General features: G+C 45.5%; 1 protein-coding gene across 1 annotated transcript in view; it reads right to left on the bottom strand.

Annotated features, from left to right (window-relative positions):
* The window catches only part of LOC135908433 (frequenin-1-like), an 803,832-nt gene that overhangs the window by 399,356 nt on the left and 390,468 nt on the right, over positions 1-14,008 (bottom strand). Inside the window, exon 2 of the mRNA XM_065440212.1 lies at positions 7,995-8,019. Coding sequence (XP_065296284.1) covers positions 7,995-8,019 — 25 coding nt within the window. The remainder of the gene's footprint in view (positions 1-7,994; positions 8,020-14,008) is intronic.

Raw genomic sequence — 14,008 nt, forward strand, 5'->3', positions numbered from 1 at the left:
TACAGGTAATTACAAATAAGCATACCATTTCTTCTATGTACCTTACACTCTTTTTCCACGTAGTCCGTACGCCGGTTAAAATATTTTTCCCATCGCAGCACTAAATCTTAGGTGCACCTATGGTAGCATTCGTACGGCTTACTGTGGAACCACCGTCGGACTGCTGTGTTGGCGTCAACGTTGCACGTGAATCGGAACACCACCGCCTCCAACCTCTCAAAGCGAGACACCTTTTGCCACACGTGGGCTGTGTTTCCCTGTGGATTTCGATCGGCGCTCGTCCCTTCCCAGTTGAAAAAGACAACAGGAATTCCTATTGCAAATGCAGAAATTTCTGTCGCAAGTATAGAAATTGCTGTTGTATGACAGAAGTCCCTGATGTTCCCATAACTATGTATGTATGAATATATATATATATATATATATATATATATATATATATATATATATATATATTGGTGTGTGTGTGTGTGTGTGAAATTCAAGAGAAATGAGAGGCCAACGTGCGTTCTTCCTGCATAGTATATCATCAACTTATTGGGCGGGTGGACAAGCGTTTGTCAGAATAACCGAAGCGCATATTATTTTGGTTATCTCGACAAAAGCTGGTCCACCATCCCAAACGCCACAAGCTATAGTGCTCAAACAATGTACGTCGTGCTCTCTTTTCTCTCAAATCATCATAAAGAAATCAGCGTGGTTGCTATGCCACCTTACTAATATTAAGTTCTATATCATGCATTTATCACACACTGAACCAGGGGTGGAGGTGCTGGGGTTATGGCTACTGAGTAAGCTACGTGTTACTTACGCTCCTGATCATGTACGCGAAAGAATAAATATTTTGATAAACAAAATATTAAGGACACCAGAATGCATAAATGACAAGACGAACCTGATGGAAAACAGGCGGGCGCAAAAATACTGAGGAGGATTAGGATTTCTTATCGACGGAACTTGACGTACTACAACGTAATGCCCCCATAGTATTTATTTATGCACGAAAGGTTAAGGTCGTTATCTCTGTAGATAAATTGAAAAGTGCCAAGAAAAAAAGGAGATGTAGGGGCCCTATAACGTAAAACTATTCCAATATGTTTTTATTCCAATCTCCTGAAGTCAAATTTGCGTAACCGCCAACGCAGGCATCAGGCGGTCACCCGCAGGGTTGTCTCAACAGACCAATCAAACACTCTTCTCGTTCCTAGGAGGTCACTTTTGTTTGCTTGAAAAACGAATAACATTGCTTACAGTGAGCGGCCTGTCTTATCTAATTGGCTCGCAAGAGGCGAGGAGCACGCTCAAGTGGAGCGGGATTCGATGGGGCCGAGCCATTGCACTGAAAATCGATAACCAGATGAAGAGGGTGGTGCCGCCGTCTGGGATTGGTCCGCTTTCCCTTACTTAGCTGGCGATGGCTCGTCGACAATCGCGGCGGCATGCAACGGAAGCTTAAGAATGACGTTAAAATAGATCCTGAGCAAAGAAGAGTTGGCACTGCGAGGTCGTGAACGTGCTGAATGTGCTCGAAAACGTTACACGTCCACGCAAGAGGTTTTATTACACGCAAATAAAGCCATGCTCTCCAGCAGGTGCGAGTGGCCAGTGCCTGAGCGATCGGCGGCAGTCATCTCTTATTCCTTTCGGACCGGGGCAGCCTGCGGCTATTCAGAAGGAAATGCAGTTTTGTTCGGCATATAATGCATCTTTAACGCGTGCACGTCACTTTGACGCGGTGAGATTTTGCGGTTTTGTGACGTCGCCTGACAGGCAGGTGAAATCGGCGCAGCCCGAAAACTTTTGATCAACAGCCGAGGGCTAATGGCAAAAAGGCGTCGAATCAGAAATAACTACTTTTTTTTGTTCGGTCAAATCATGCATAATCAGCGTCTACACGTCATATCAGATGGGGAGCTATCGCAGTTTTCGTGACGTCGCCTAACAGACAGGTGAAGTGGGGGTGGCCCAAAAAAGTTTTTCACCAATCGCGGAGGGCAGATTAGAGACTTGGAATAGAAAAGTTTGGAATAGCTTTACATTATAGCACCATAGGTTAATGAAAGAATAGAGTGGACGCCATAGAAAGGGGAGGGGGAGGTGAATTGACAGTAATGTTTTGATTTTGTTTAATTTTATCTATAGCAGCATTACATTATTTCTGTTCAGGTGATGCGGGACTCGGACATGCGTGCCAAATGCTTCGTTTGGGAAGTTTTTAAAAAGAATACCGTGCTTTACAGCAATTATGCTCTGGACTAACCAGCAGCGAAAGCCACGCGAATTTCGCGGAACTAATAAAAGGCGTTCTGGGCATTGGTCTTGCAATGCACGGAACTTCGCCTGAGATAACTGGAGAACGTAGAAGTTGCGATAGCTCAGGCGCAATGAAGCTCTGGTGGTGGTCACAATGTCGCGGCTTCAATTCTGCGCCATCGCCGCCGCATTCGGATAAGGACAAAATGCGAGAAAATGAGAAATATAGGTGATCGTGTACCTAAATTTAGGTGAACGTAAAAGAAACCGAAGCGGTGAAAATTAATCCGAAACCCACCACCATTTACGTCCTCTGCTAGTCCAGGCGTTGTTCAGTCATGTTAATCCTCATAATTTGATTTGCTTCGCAATTATTATTCACTAAACAATCCGATTTAACAAAGGAATTGTTATTCTTGAGATTCGAAAAAGTAAAGTGTGAACTTGGACCAGTTGGTAGATGATGCACAAAAAAAAAGCGAGTAAAAGCATAGGACACATGATATCTGAAGGAGAGAAACGAAGCGCTGATTTGCGCTACGTCCATCTCTTTCTTGTGTCCTCTGTCTCGCCCTTTGAATGCATTTGAACAGGTAATTTTTTGCTCGTGACATGGTCGCGTGACGGAAGCGGTAAACCTAGGTCCGAAATTTTAGCTGAATTTAGCCCCTTTCACTTTATAACGTGAACACTCTAGGGTCTTTTAGTCCTTAGTGTAGTCCGTTCCCGGTTCTTTTCTTCCATGCTGCGTTAAAATAATGGTTTGCGAAAAGCTTAACAGTGCGCTAGCAACGAAACAATAATAGGCTGTTACGTGATTATCGAGTTTCATTCAGGTGTATGGTTACATTTACCGAAATTCCTTTTTTTTTTACAAGGAGCATCTTTTTTTCTGGAAGCGCCCCACATAGCACTTGTTTGAGGAGCAAAAGAACGCCGTGATAATGATAAAGCCGTACAGCTACGTCCTTACTCTCTGGTGACGTACAGCGAAAAAATATGTACCACCGTTTATGCCACAGAATCCACGTAGGTTGTTTTTCTTACGTTTTCCTTTGCAGTCATCGAGCTTTTCAGGTGTTTTATTTTTAAACAGCCAGATCACGGTATCAAAAGAGGCTGCTTATTGAAGGTCGCTACTAACCTTCACGAAAGCGTAAAATATTTACAGCAATATCGTAGCTCGTCGTCTTTTCACGATAGTTTTTCTTGTCTTTCCATCGTAAGTCCCAATAAATTGGTGCACGCGAAGGCGTGATCTTATATTCTCGTTGGAAGAGGCAAATATATTATGATTTTAGAGTAGCGTGCATCGCAGTGTTGAATAAGGTAAGCATAAGGTAGAATAGAGAGCAAAATATTTCAAAACGCATCTTATTAAAAAAATATCTGTTTCAGGAGCAATAAAGCGGTGCTGTAGCGAAATTAAATTTGAAACATGATTTTGAAGGTCGGTGTCATAGTGTGCAAAACAAAGAATTTTCTGCACTGTCGCCGTGTGTTCGATATGCCATCGTATGCACAAGGATACTACATTCTTGTTTATTGTTGTGACTGATAGATCATCCTGTATTTATCGTGCACAAAGAATAGAAGCAATGGCTTTGAAAACAACGCAGAATTCCATGCGGCTTCCTTGGGGCCATAAATATATTACTAAGGTCTTTACTTGATCGGACTAGGAGCAGCGCAGCGGTGACAGTCTTGGCAGAGCGTGGGCTCCGAGCGCGAGCGGCACTCACGAGCAAAAGCGCTGGCGATGATGACCCGCTGTATCGTTTCAATCCGTCTCTGCAATTACCCACTGGAACGAAAAGGGAGCCACCCGGTGACCTAACAGCTTGTCACTATGAGAGGCAACACACAAGACATCGGTAACAGAAGACAGCACAACACAATACAGACAAGCGTTAACAGAGACGTTTACCGGAGCATCAACAGCAGAAGACATTAATACACGTCGAGCAACCCCACACGGAATAGCTTTTGTATAAATTTGCATGAAACAAAACAGAAGAAATTCTGTGAGTCAACATACCAAGATAGAAAGCCATATCATGTATATCATTTTGTTTATACAATTTTTCAATAAATCTCGCAGCCGCCGCTACTCTGGCTGTGGTTTCGCAATGGTAGTAGACTCCCCCTCCCCCTTTCTTTTATATACATGCAAAAATCATTGACCACGGTCCTTTTTATTTATTTTTTCTACTTGGCAGCCTGTAATACTTAGGTGCAGCAGGCAGGGCGTATTTTGTTCTTTTAATTAAATTATTTTACTTGGTTTATAGTGCCCAATTCCAATTTTTATGTCCCGTCAATGTGTCACAGTAGGCACTGATGTTGTTGACGTCGACAATGTCTCTTCCACGACTGCTCATGTCCGAAGACGCTTCAAGGGGCTCGACCACCTAGATGACCGGAGATGTGCGTTGGACGATGCGGTAGGAGCCTTCATACTTGGGCAGTAGTTTCTACGAGGCACCAGATGCAGTGGAAGGGACCGAGAGCCACACAAGCGCTCTGGGGAGGAACGCGGGCGCACAAGTGGCGTGACCGCGAACGCTCTTCTGGCGCTCTTGGTCATTTGAAGTAAACTCCCGCGCGAGTTCGCGACACTTTTCGGCATGTCTGGCTGTGGCAGAAATAGGCACACACTCAGATGCAACCGGCTTGCACGGAAAGATTGTGTCGACTGTGTGCGACGGCTGTCGGCCGTGCAATAAGAATAGGAGCGAAAAGCCAGTGGTGCTTTGAGTGGCGTTATTTTAGGCCTAGGTTGAGAATGGCAGAATGGCATCCCTATTGGTGTGGTCTTAGGCTACGTACACTGCCAGCACCTCACCAAGTGTACGGTTAAAGCGTCGTGTGAGGCCATTGCTCTGCGGCTGGTAGTCAGTAGTTGTGCGGTGCACAACGTGGCACTCTTTGAGGATGGCTTCGACGACTTCCGACAAGAAGACACGCCCGCGAGCGCTGAGCAACTCCTGTGGTGGACCATGACGCAGTATGAATCACCAAAGCAGAAAGGAGGCAACATCGCGCGCTGTAGCCGCTGGGAGGGCGGCAGTGTCGGCGTAGCGCGTGAGCTGGTCAAAAGCTACGATGGCCCAGCAGTTACCGGCAGATGCCAGGGGAAGTGACCCATACAAATGGATGCCGACACGCCCGAACGGCCAAGTAGGGCAAGGTAACGGCTGCAGATCGGCTGGCGAGAGGTGCGGTGGAGATTTCCGTGGGCATGAGCGAACAAACTTCTGAACATAGCTGTACATCCCGTGCCAGTATTACTGCTGTCTAATGAACTGGTAAGTTTTGAATACTTTCAAGTGTGCACACTGGATCAGAGTGCAATGACGCACACATTTCAGAACGCAGACTGCGGGATACAACCAGCAACCACTGGGGGCCATCGGCGGTGTAACTACGTCGGTGAAGTAGGTCGTCGATAAAGGCGAATAGGTGGGCTTGACGACGCAACGCCTGAGTGGTTGGTGGTGCCGATAGATCGGACAGCAAGTCTATCAACGAGATGATACAGTGGTCCTTGCGCTGTTCGGAAGCGATGTTCCGAAGGTCGACGGAAGAAACGGAAAGCTGGTATACGGAGCAGCAGGCATTGTCGTCCGGCAAGGGAGAGCGCGAGGTCGTCGGCGTCAGGGTGCGGGCGGCCGCTGCTGTATAGCACGCGAATGTCTGCAGTCCTGCAGGCGAAGTGCCCAATGGGCAAGGCGGTCTAAGCGGTCCTTCAGTGACGACAGCCAATAAAGTGAGTGGTGTTCCTTCACGACGTCAAATGGGTGGCCATACAAGTATGGCTGGAACTTAGAGCTCGGATAAACGCGAATTTTTTTTTTCTTCCGTCACGGTGTAGTTACTCTCGGCTTTCGCAAGCATGCTACTTGCGTAAGCAGCAGCGTATTCAGGAAACCCATGTTTGCGCCGCGCAAGGGCTGTGCCGAGGCCAACACAGCTGGCATCACTGTGCACCTCTGTAGGGGCCGTCGGGTCGTAGTGACGCCAAGTTGGAGGTGACGTCAAGAAACGGCGCAGGATTCCGATCACCTCGTCACACTCTGACGACCACGATGTGAGGGGCCTGCTGCTTGCAAGAGGTTCGCGAGGGGCGATATGATGGTGGCGATGCTTCCAATGAAGCGTCTTATGTAGGACCAGAGACATACAAAACTGCACATGTCTTTGACGGATGTAGGTTTCGGGAATCGGGCGACGCCTCGAAGTTCGGCTGGATCAAGAAGAATTCCATCTTTTAAGACAATGTAACTTAGTATGGTCAGCTGCCGCGCTGCAAATGGACATTTCTTGAAATTTAGTTGTGTACCGGGATTCCTGAAGCACATCAAAACACGCCGGAGGCGCTCAAGGTGCGGGGGGAAGTCCGGAGTGAAAACAACAACGTCGTCAAGGTAGCGCAAGCATGTATGCCATTTCAAGTTACGCAGAACGGTATCTATCATGTGCTCAAAACTTGCGGGCGCATTACGAAGTCCAAACGGCATGACGTTAAATTCGTAGAAACTGTCGGGCGTGACAAAACCTCCCTTCGGTCGATTGTAGTCAGCCATGGGTACCGGCCAATACCCTGAGCACTTATCGACAGAAGAAAATAATTCTGCTTCTTGTAGGCAGTCGATGGCGTCGTCAATTCGAGGTAGCGAATATCAACAACAATATCAACACACCAGGATATTTGAGTTCTTGTTTTGCACTTAACCGTTAAGTGAAATTACAGTTATGTTCCAAGGGAATAATACAATTTATACAATTTTTAGCAATCACACCACAGGAAACAAAAACTCTGCTCAAAATTTTTTTAAGTGGACAGACCCCTAACTTTGCACTATAAAGTGTTCCCGGTGAATAATCTGTCTATCTCAATATGAGAATTGCGCATACTGAAGACAAATATCTGCAATTTTTTCTGTCCATGTAGAAAAAAGATAAGGAGGTGAATTGAGTGACGTTAACAACACTTACCTTTCCTGATGTCAGTGAAAAAAAGAAGCTTGCGCCAGGTTTTTGCTTTGCAACTGCCTTTTCCGAAGAAAACGCGGTGCCTATTTTCGCGTTGCTGTTTCCGTCAAGACGAGCAGCCAGGAGACAAGCTCCTCGTTTCTTTCTTTTCTTGTTGTGGAGTGAGGCCACACTATTTCTCCGAAAACAAAATAGTACAAAGCTTGGATATGGCACCACGTGCGTAGTATGCCTCCTTTGGAGCGCGTAGACTTTATTTTGTTGTCAACAATATCAAGCAAACGAGATACTCGAAAAATTGCCTCAACAAAGAAGCATTTTTGTTAACTCGCTCCAACGGCCTCACTTTTTGATTTGCTGATCTTCTAAGGGCTGTTGCGTTGCTTCGCTGTAATGGTAAAATTCAATTGCTTCAATTCAGCTAAACAACCGTATCGTTGTTTTCTTCGTTTTAAAAACAACAGATAACTGCTTGTTTTTAGTTACACCAAGAGCTTGCTTCAAAGCAGAATGACTATGAATTTTATAATCTTCACACTGACTACTTAAGTCTCTCCTTTTGTTCGTAGCTCAGATATGAAATTGCTAATGTGAATCTTGAGCGCACAAATTCGCCATCGGTGTACAAGAAAACTTACAAATTACAACATCAATTAATTTTGGGGCCATTTGCTCCATCTTCTCTCTGAATCTTTATACCGCGTACGTAAATAGGTAGCAAAAAGCATACAGAATGTTGCACTTACCATTTTCGTAGCTGCTTTGCGTCAACTGCAAAAGAAAAGAGAAGAAAATGGAATGTTTAGTCGAGAATACGCTGCACGGAAGCCTACTTACACAGAAGCTGAAAGAGACCTAAAAAATGTGCCATGCCCTGTGTTGTGGCAGAAATTTGGCTATTAATAAAGGTGACACAAATAACACCTTTCCTATTCAGTTGTCAACTGGCGATGGGACAACAAAGCGGCAGGAGTGAACAATCACATATCATGCATCTCTCAAATTCTGAGTTTTTCTCCTAACTGACTCTTTCATTCTTTACATACTCCATTGGTGATGCTATTATCGGCACCTCTTGAGCCAGCGGCAATCCAACGTGGTCACTCCTCGGGGGTTCAATTAGAACAATTCGTATTGCGTAAACAGCGATCAAGACTCCCAACCACCGACGCCATTATTTGTTTTTCTGCTGAAAATCAAAACATTCACTTATACAAGGTGTCCCAGTTAACCTGGACAAAGATTTTTTAAAAACCCAGAAGCTCTAAAGAAATCATGCCGACTGCAAAGTAGTGGCAGTCGTGTGCGCTTGCAGCCAGTATTTTTTTTTCGTCACGATGTTTGAATTAATTTATTTATTTTAATTAGGGAACCTTTTAACTATTTCTTGAATCGCAAACATGTAATTACAAAGTTGCAGGGAACCTTAAATGACCTCTGAATGACGCATTTATTTCTTGCTGAAGTGTGCGCGGTTGTTTTTTTCCCCCAAGAAAAAACAAAAGCGCGCGAGATACGCGAAAAATGAAATAGATGCGCGCTGGCGCGCCGCTACTCAAGCGCCTCCAAGCAATCTTTGAAAGATATACGGCTGCATTCGTTTATAGCCGCATCGTATAAGGCTTCTTCATGTAGGATGGATCGAGAGGTTTCGAGTCCTAGCTAGCGTGTTGCGTTAGCTATCAGCATAGGCGGACTCAAGAATGTGCTCGATCATGGGGCACTCGGGATGGCTTTAACCTTGGCGTATCATGAAACAAAGCTACAAAATAAGTTAAACCAATGTTAAAAGTGCGCGAAAAATTAAAAATAAAGGCAGCACTGGGAAGAACGAAGAGTTACTCAGTAGTTTATTTCAATAAAAAAATAAACCAAAAGCACATGCACTCTTAAAGGGGTGTTCCCTTTGGGGTGTATATTTGGCCCGCAACGATAATCGCCATCTGCCTTGCTTGCGTTTCCATTCTTGAAAAGTCCGGGCTCGGTACTTTACTGTCGGGAATGTTGTATCACGCTAATAATGCGCAAGCAGTTCCTCACTTGGAAGTACAGGACTCGCAGCGTTAAGGAAAGGAAATGTGGCCAAGACAGATGACGATCATTGCTGTGGGACAAGATAAGCCCCAAAGGGTGTACCTTTTTTTTGCACCAGTGTAAGGCGTCTCAGTGATCTCAGTCGCCCACAAATAAACACCCAGAGGTACGACAGGTTTAGTCATTTACCCTTTCTGTCTCTTTAATTGCGGAAAAGAGGTAAAGCAAAGCAGACTTTTACCTATTTCTATCTTTGTCGCAAGCTTTCTTTATATAAGAATAGGGTGACATCATGAAGGTGCGTTAAACAGTGACGTTATACACTAGTTTTGATAGAGTCTTTTCCACTGCCACTTACAGCACGTGCTCAAAGAGGTCACCGTCTGAAGCCAATACAGTACTTGCGCCTTAACAACACCTGTGCATTGAAAAACGGCATTGGAGTGTTGCGGCAGACTCCGCTTATTTTTGCCTTTATGGCATCCGGTGTGCTAGTTTCGGTGCTATACACGGTATCTTTCATGTAGCCCCACAAGAAGGAGTCCAGCTGTGTCACGTCGAGTGACCTTGCAGGCCAGGGTACAGGTCTGTGCCGGCCAACCCACTGTCCACGAAAAAGCTTGTCAAGCCACGCTCGAGACTTACTACTACTATGTGCAGGAGCACTATCGTGTTCAAATCAGACTTTCTGAAGTTGCGCAAGTGGAACGTTGCAACAGACCTCGTTCACGGGGCCCTCGAGGATGTCGATGTCGTAACGAAGTGTAGTTTCTTTTCTTTTTTTTTTTAGTGTGTAGTCAAAAAAGGTCGGTCCGATGACGTTGTCATCAAAAATACAGCACCACACATTAAACGGCCACTGGTATTGGCGTCGTGTTTGTGCCAGCCAGTGGGAATTCCTATCACTCCAGTAGTGCGCGTTGGGAAGATTAACTTGCGCGTTTCTGGAGAAATTAGCCTGAACCGGCCAAGGCACGTGAATGAGAAAGTGCGGTTCTTCATCACATTTCGTGAAAATCCAATTGGCAAAGTCAAGTCTGTTTTCAAAATTTCGGTCTTCAAGTTTCGGACGAAGACGTACATGATACGGGTGCATGTGACCTTTATTTTAGAACTTTCTGCACTGATGACCTTGAAGTTCCGACCTCCGCACTGGCGATGTGCACACAACCATGGCTGTTAGCAGCAAAGAATGCCAAAACATCCGTTTCCGCTTCTTGAACTACCATTGTAGTCATGTTTCGGTTTCTTGTGAAGCTACCCGTCTCGCAAAGGACTAGGGCGTCCTCTACATTGTCACATCCGGAATAACTTGGTTGCGTTCCTCTTGATGCTGAGCGCCGCCCCAAGAGCCAGGATCATTTTATCATTCTGATCATTGGTGAAGGGCATGACTGTCTTCTTGAAGAGTAGGTCACTGGCGTGGTAGCATTGAGATCTTCCATTATTATCACCGCACTGACACGTCAAGCAAAAATGATTTACTTGATCGACAGCAGCATATGATGGCCGTACAGATTCGCCAAAACACATTAGATGGACGTCGCCTGCGCAAGGTTTGTTTTGATTGCTGAAGGGAACAAAAGCAAGATACGTTCCGGGCGCGCCAATCTAGAGAACAAGACGTATGCGCAAAATTACAGTCCCATGTACGCCGTCACGGTTTCCCGGCTTCGAAATCCCTCCTCCCTCCCTACGGATCCGCTATGCTTATGAACACGTCAGCGGCGTGTTCTCATGATGCCGCAACCATCGCATAGCTTGAAGCCCTCTATCGAGCTGCCGCAGCTAATAAAGACGCGCATCCGTGGCTATTCGTTTGGCAGCGCTTGAGTAGCGGCGCGCGAGCACGTATCTATTTCGTATTTTAGATGTTTCGCCCGCTTTTGTTTTTTCTCGGAAAAATGAACGAGACAAAGCTGAGCACGAAACAAATGCTTGATTCAGAGGTCATTTCAGGTGCCCCACAACTTTGTCATTGTTATATTTGCGATTGAACCAATAATTAAAAATGTTTGCTAAATAAACGCAAATTAATTAACACTTCGTGATGAAAAAATACTGGCTGTAAGTACACACGACTATGGCTACTATGCAGTCGGTATGATTTCTCTAGACCTATTGGGTGTTTTTTTTATCTTGGTCTAACATAACTAGGACGCCCAGTATTGTATTCTCAGTCTCGCCGTTTACGCACAGCTTGCAGTAAAAATGCTCGATCTGGAATCACGCGTCTCCCGGCATCGTCACGTTTGCACATACGAGACTATAAACGCGGCAGAAGAAACAGGTAAACATATACATATTTCAGAAAGTGCTGGGGCGTCAAGTCACAATTAAAAAAAAATGACACAGTTTTGCCTGAAAGACGATGCATCAATTGCGATAGCTAATTAGTAGGCAACTATACGAAGTCAGAATAGTAGTTTTATCTGCAGCATAAACTTTTAAACATTCGCTTACTAAGTTAACAACCACAGTGTCCCACGCGCACAAGCCAAAATAAACACTTCTCACTCGAACACTGCGGACACTCGCTGTCAAAACACTAGCGTAAGAGCGGCAGCACCAGTGAGTTAAAAGACCTTCGTGCTGCCTTCTCACTTCATCGGGAACTAAGCGGCAAGAATACAGCGCAGGCGAAGCTAACAGCCCTCGACGCACATAGACTCTACTCATCGTATATCGCTTTCAAGATAAGGCTTGCGCGACCACACTCAGCCGCGACCGGAGTAGAACTCCGTACCCCCCTCCCCTTCCCCTTCCGGTGCCCTGCACATGGTGGACGACGGCGCGCTTCCTCTTCGCCTTGCTCCCTTGCGTGCGAGAGATCAAGCCCCCATCCTTGGCTCCCGCTCGCACGCTTTCACTTGGACTTCAATAAAAACTTTCACAATAAAAACTGAAATGTTCGAAAATGGCGTCGCGTCTTCCCTACGTAGACGCATCGCAGGAGGGTGCGCACAGAACAGCACGAGAACGCTAGCGTGTGATCATAGCTCTATATGGCCAATACATGTAAATGAAGACGAAAAGCAATTATAGTTTTTACATTCCCTTTCTTCTTCCCTCACACAAAATCTGTTTATATATTGTTTGACCTGTCCTATATATGGCCCATAATATAAAACCCCTTTTTTTATTTCTGATATCTGCTACAACATTCTGGTATGTACCTGCGGATGCTTTGGCTTATACGTTTATCATGCCATTTCGATTGGAAAGCTAGTGCCAGTGAGCACTCGTTCTACGTATACTAGTTATAAATTGGGACATAAAATTTATAAAGACATTGTAGTCTTCTAGGTAAATACGAAACAGTCAGACCTGTTAATGGAGCACGTTCTTCAATAGCTTTCATTTGATTAGATTTCTTACATTTCAGCTACCCCATTTTTGGGCCACTAAGTATGCGCCCATCTTCGGCTGATACTTCACAATGAGTAATTTGCACTGTTAAGCAAGCGGTATAAAATACTTTAAGGCGTCCTGAACCAATATTTATCGAAGTCGACGAATGCATATGACGTTAAAGCCAACTATTTCATATGTCCTTTGCCGCAAAATGTACTTCATTGCATTCGGCAGAAGCGGAGATGACAAGCAAACATCGCCTTCGATCCAATCCGTAGTGCTCCCGGTCTTTTTCAAATGCCTTGCAATACGAAGGCTACCGAGCGTCACGGTGGCGCAGAGTTACAATTTGATTTTGTATGTTCACATAGACACTTCAAATTATGGCGCTTACGACGCGCCAAACTCAGACGCTATCCTGCAGCTCACGGTTAAGACCACACTTTGCTGCGCTGCAGTGCAGTACTCGCACCGAGTGACATGAGTGGCATATTTCGTTTCGCACTTACCGCTACGGCAATCAAACAATTTGGAAGGGTCAAACTAACTTTGACTTCATGCAGTCATCGTCTCATCATTCTCCTCTTGCACTTGTCGTCATTGCTTTGTTCTTACACCCTTGTTTTGGCATCGTCGCTAGTGTGTAGGCGTCAAGCTGTCGGCGTCATGCATTCGTTACTATGCATTCGTTATCACGCAGTCGTTGTGGTGTTGTCATCCAGACGCCATCACGGTCATTCCATCTTCGCCATCCTAACTTCGCCATCCGACTTCGGTCATGCCGTCGCCATCACGCCATCGTCGTCACACAGTCGTCGTAGTATCACTATCGTCATGCTGTCGTTTTATTATCGTCATCAGTTCAGTAGCGTCTTTCCATCATCGTCACGTCATCGTCGTAATACCACTTTAGTCATTCCATCAACGTGTATCCTGCTTTGTCATTTTATAGTAATTACGCTGTCGTAATCGTAATTATGCCAGAATGGTCATTCCATCGCTGTGCATTCAATGCGTCGTCGTCAGACAGTGGCTCACGTGCATCTGTTGTCATGCGGTCGTCGTGGCCGTCGAAAGGCGTGACTCCAGCTTCTTCATCTTGCTCCCGCAAAGCCGTAGTCGTCACGCCATCGTCGTTGTACAGGCTTCGTGATAAAGTCGTCGTCACGCCATTGTTGTCATACACACGTAATTTTATTCTCCTCACATTGTATTTAATGCTTTAGCATTCATGGGGTTATTAGGCCTCGATACGGCAAAGGGCATTTATAGGTGCTTCCTACGAGGCAGCCCCCTTCATCAGTGCCCACCCAGACGTCGACGCAGCCTTGGCGCCGACTGTTGACGGGTCAGCAAACAAGCTCCCTTCAAG

This window comes from Dermacentor albipictus, unplaced genomic scaffold (assembly GCF_038994185.2).
Source record: "Dermacentor albipictus isolate Rhodes 1998 colony unplaced genomic scaffold, USDA_Dalb.pri_finalv2 scaffold_25, whole genome shotgun sequence".
Lineage (NCBI taxonomy): Eukaryota > Metazoa > Arthropoda > Arachnida > Ixodida > Ixodidae > Dermacentor > Dermacentor albipictus.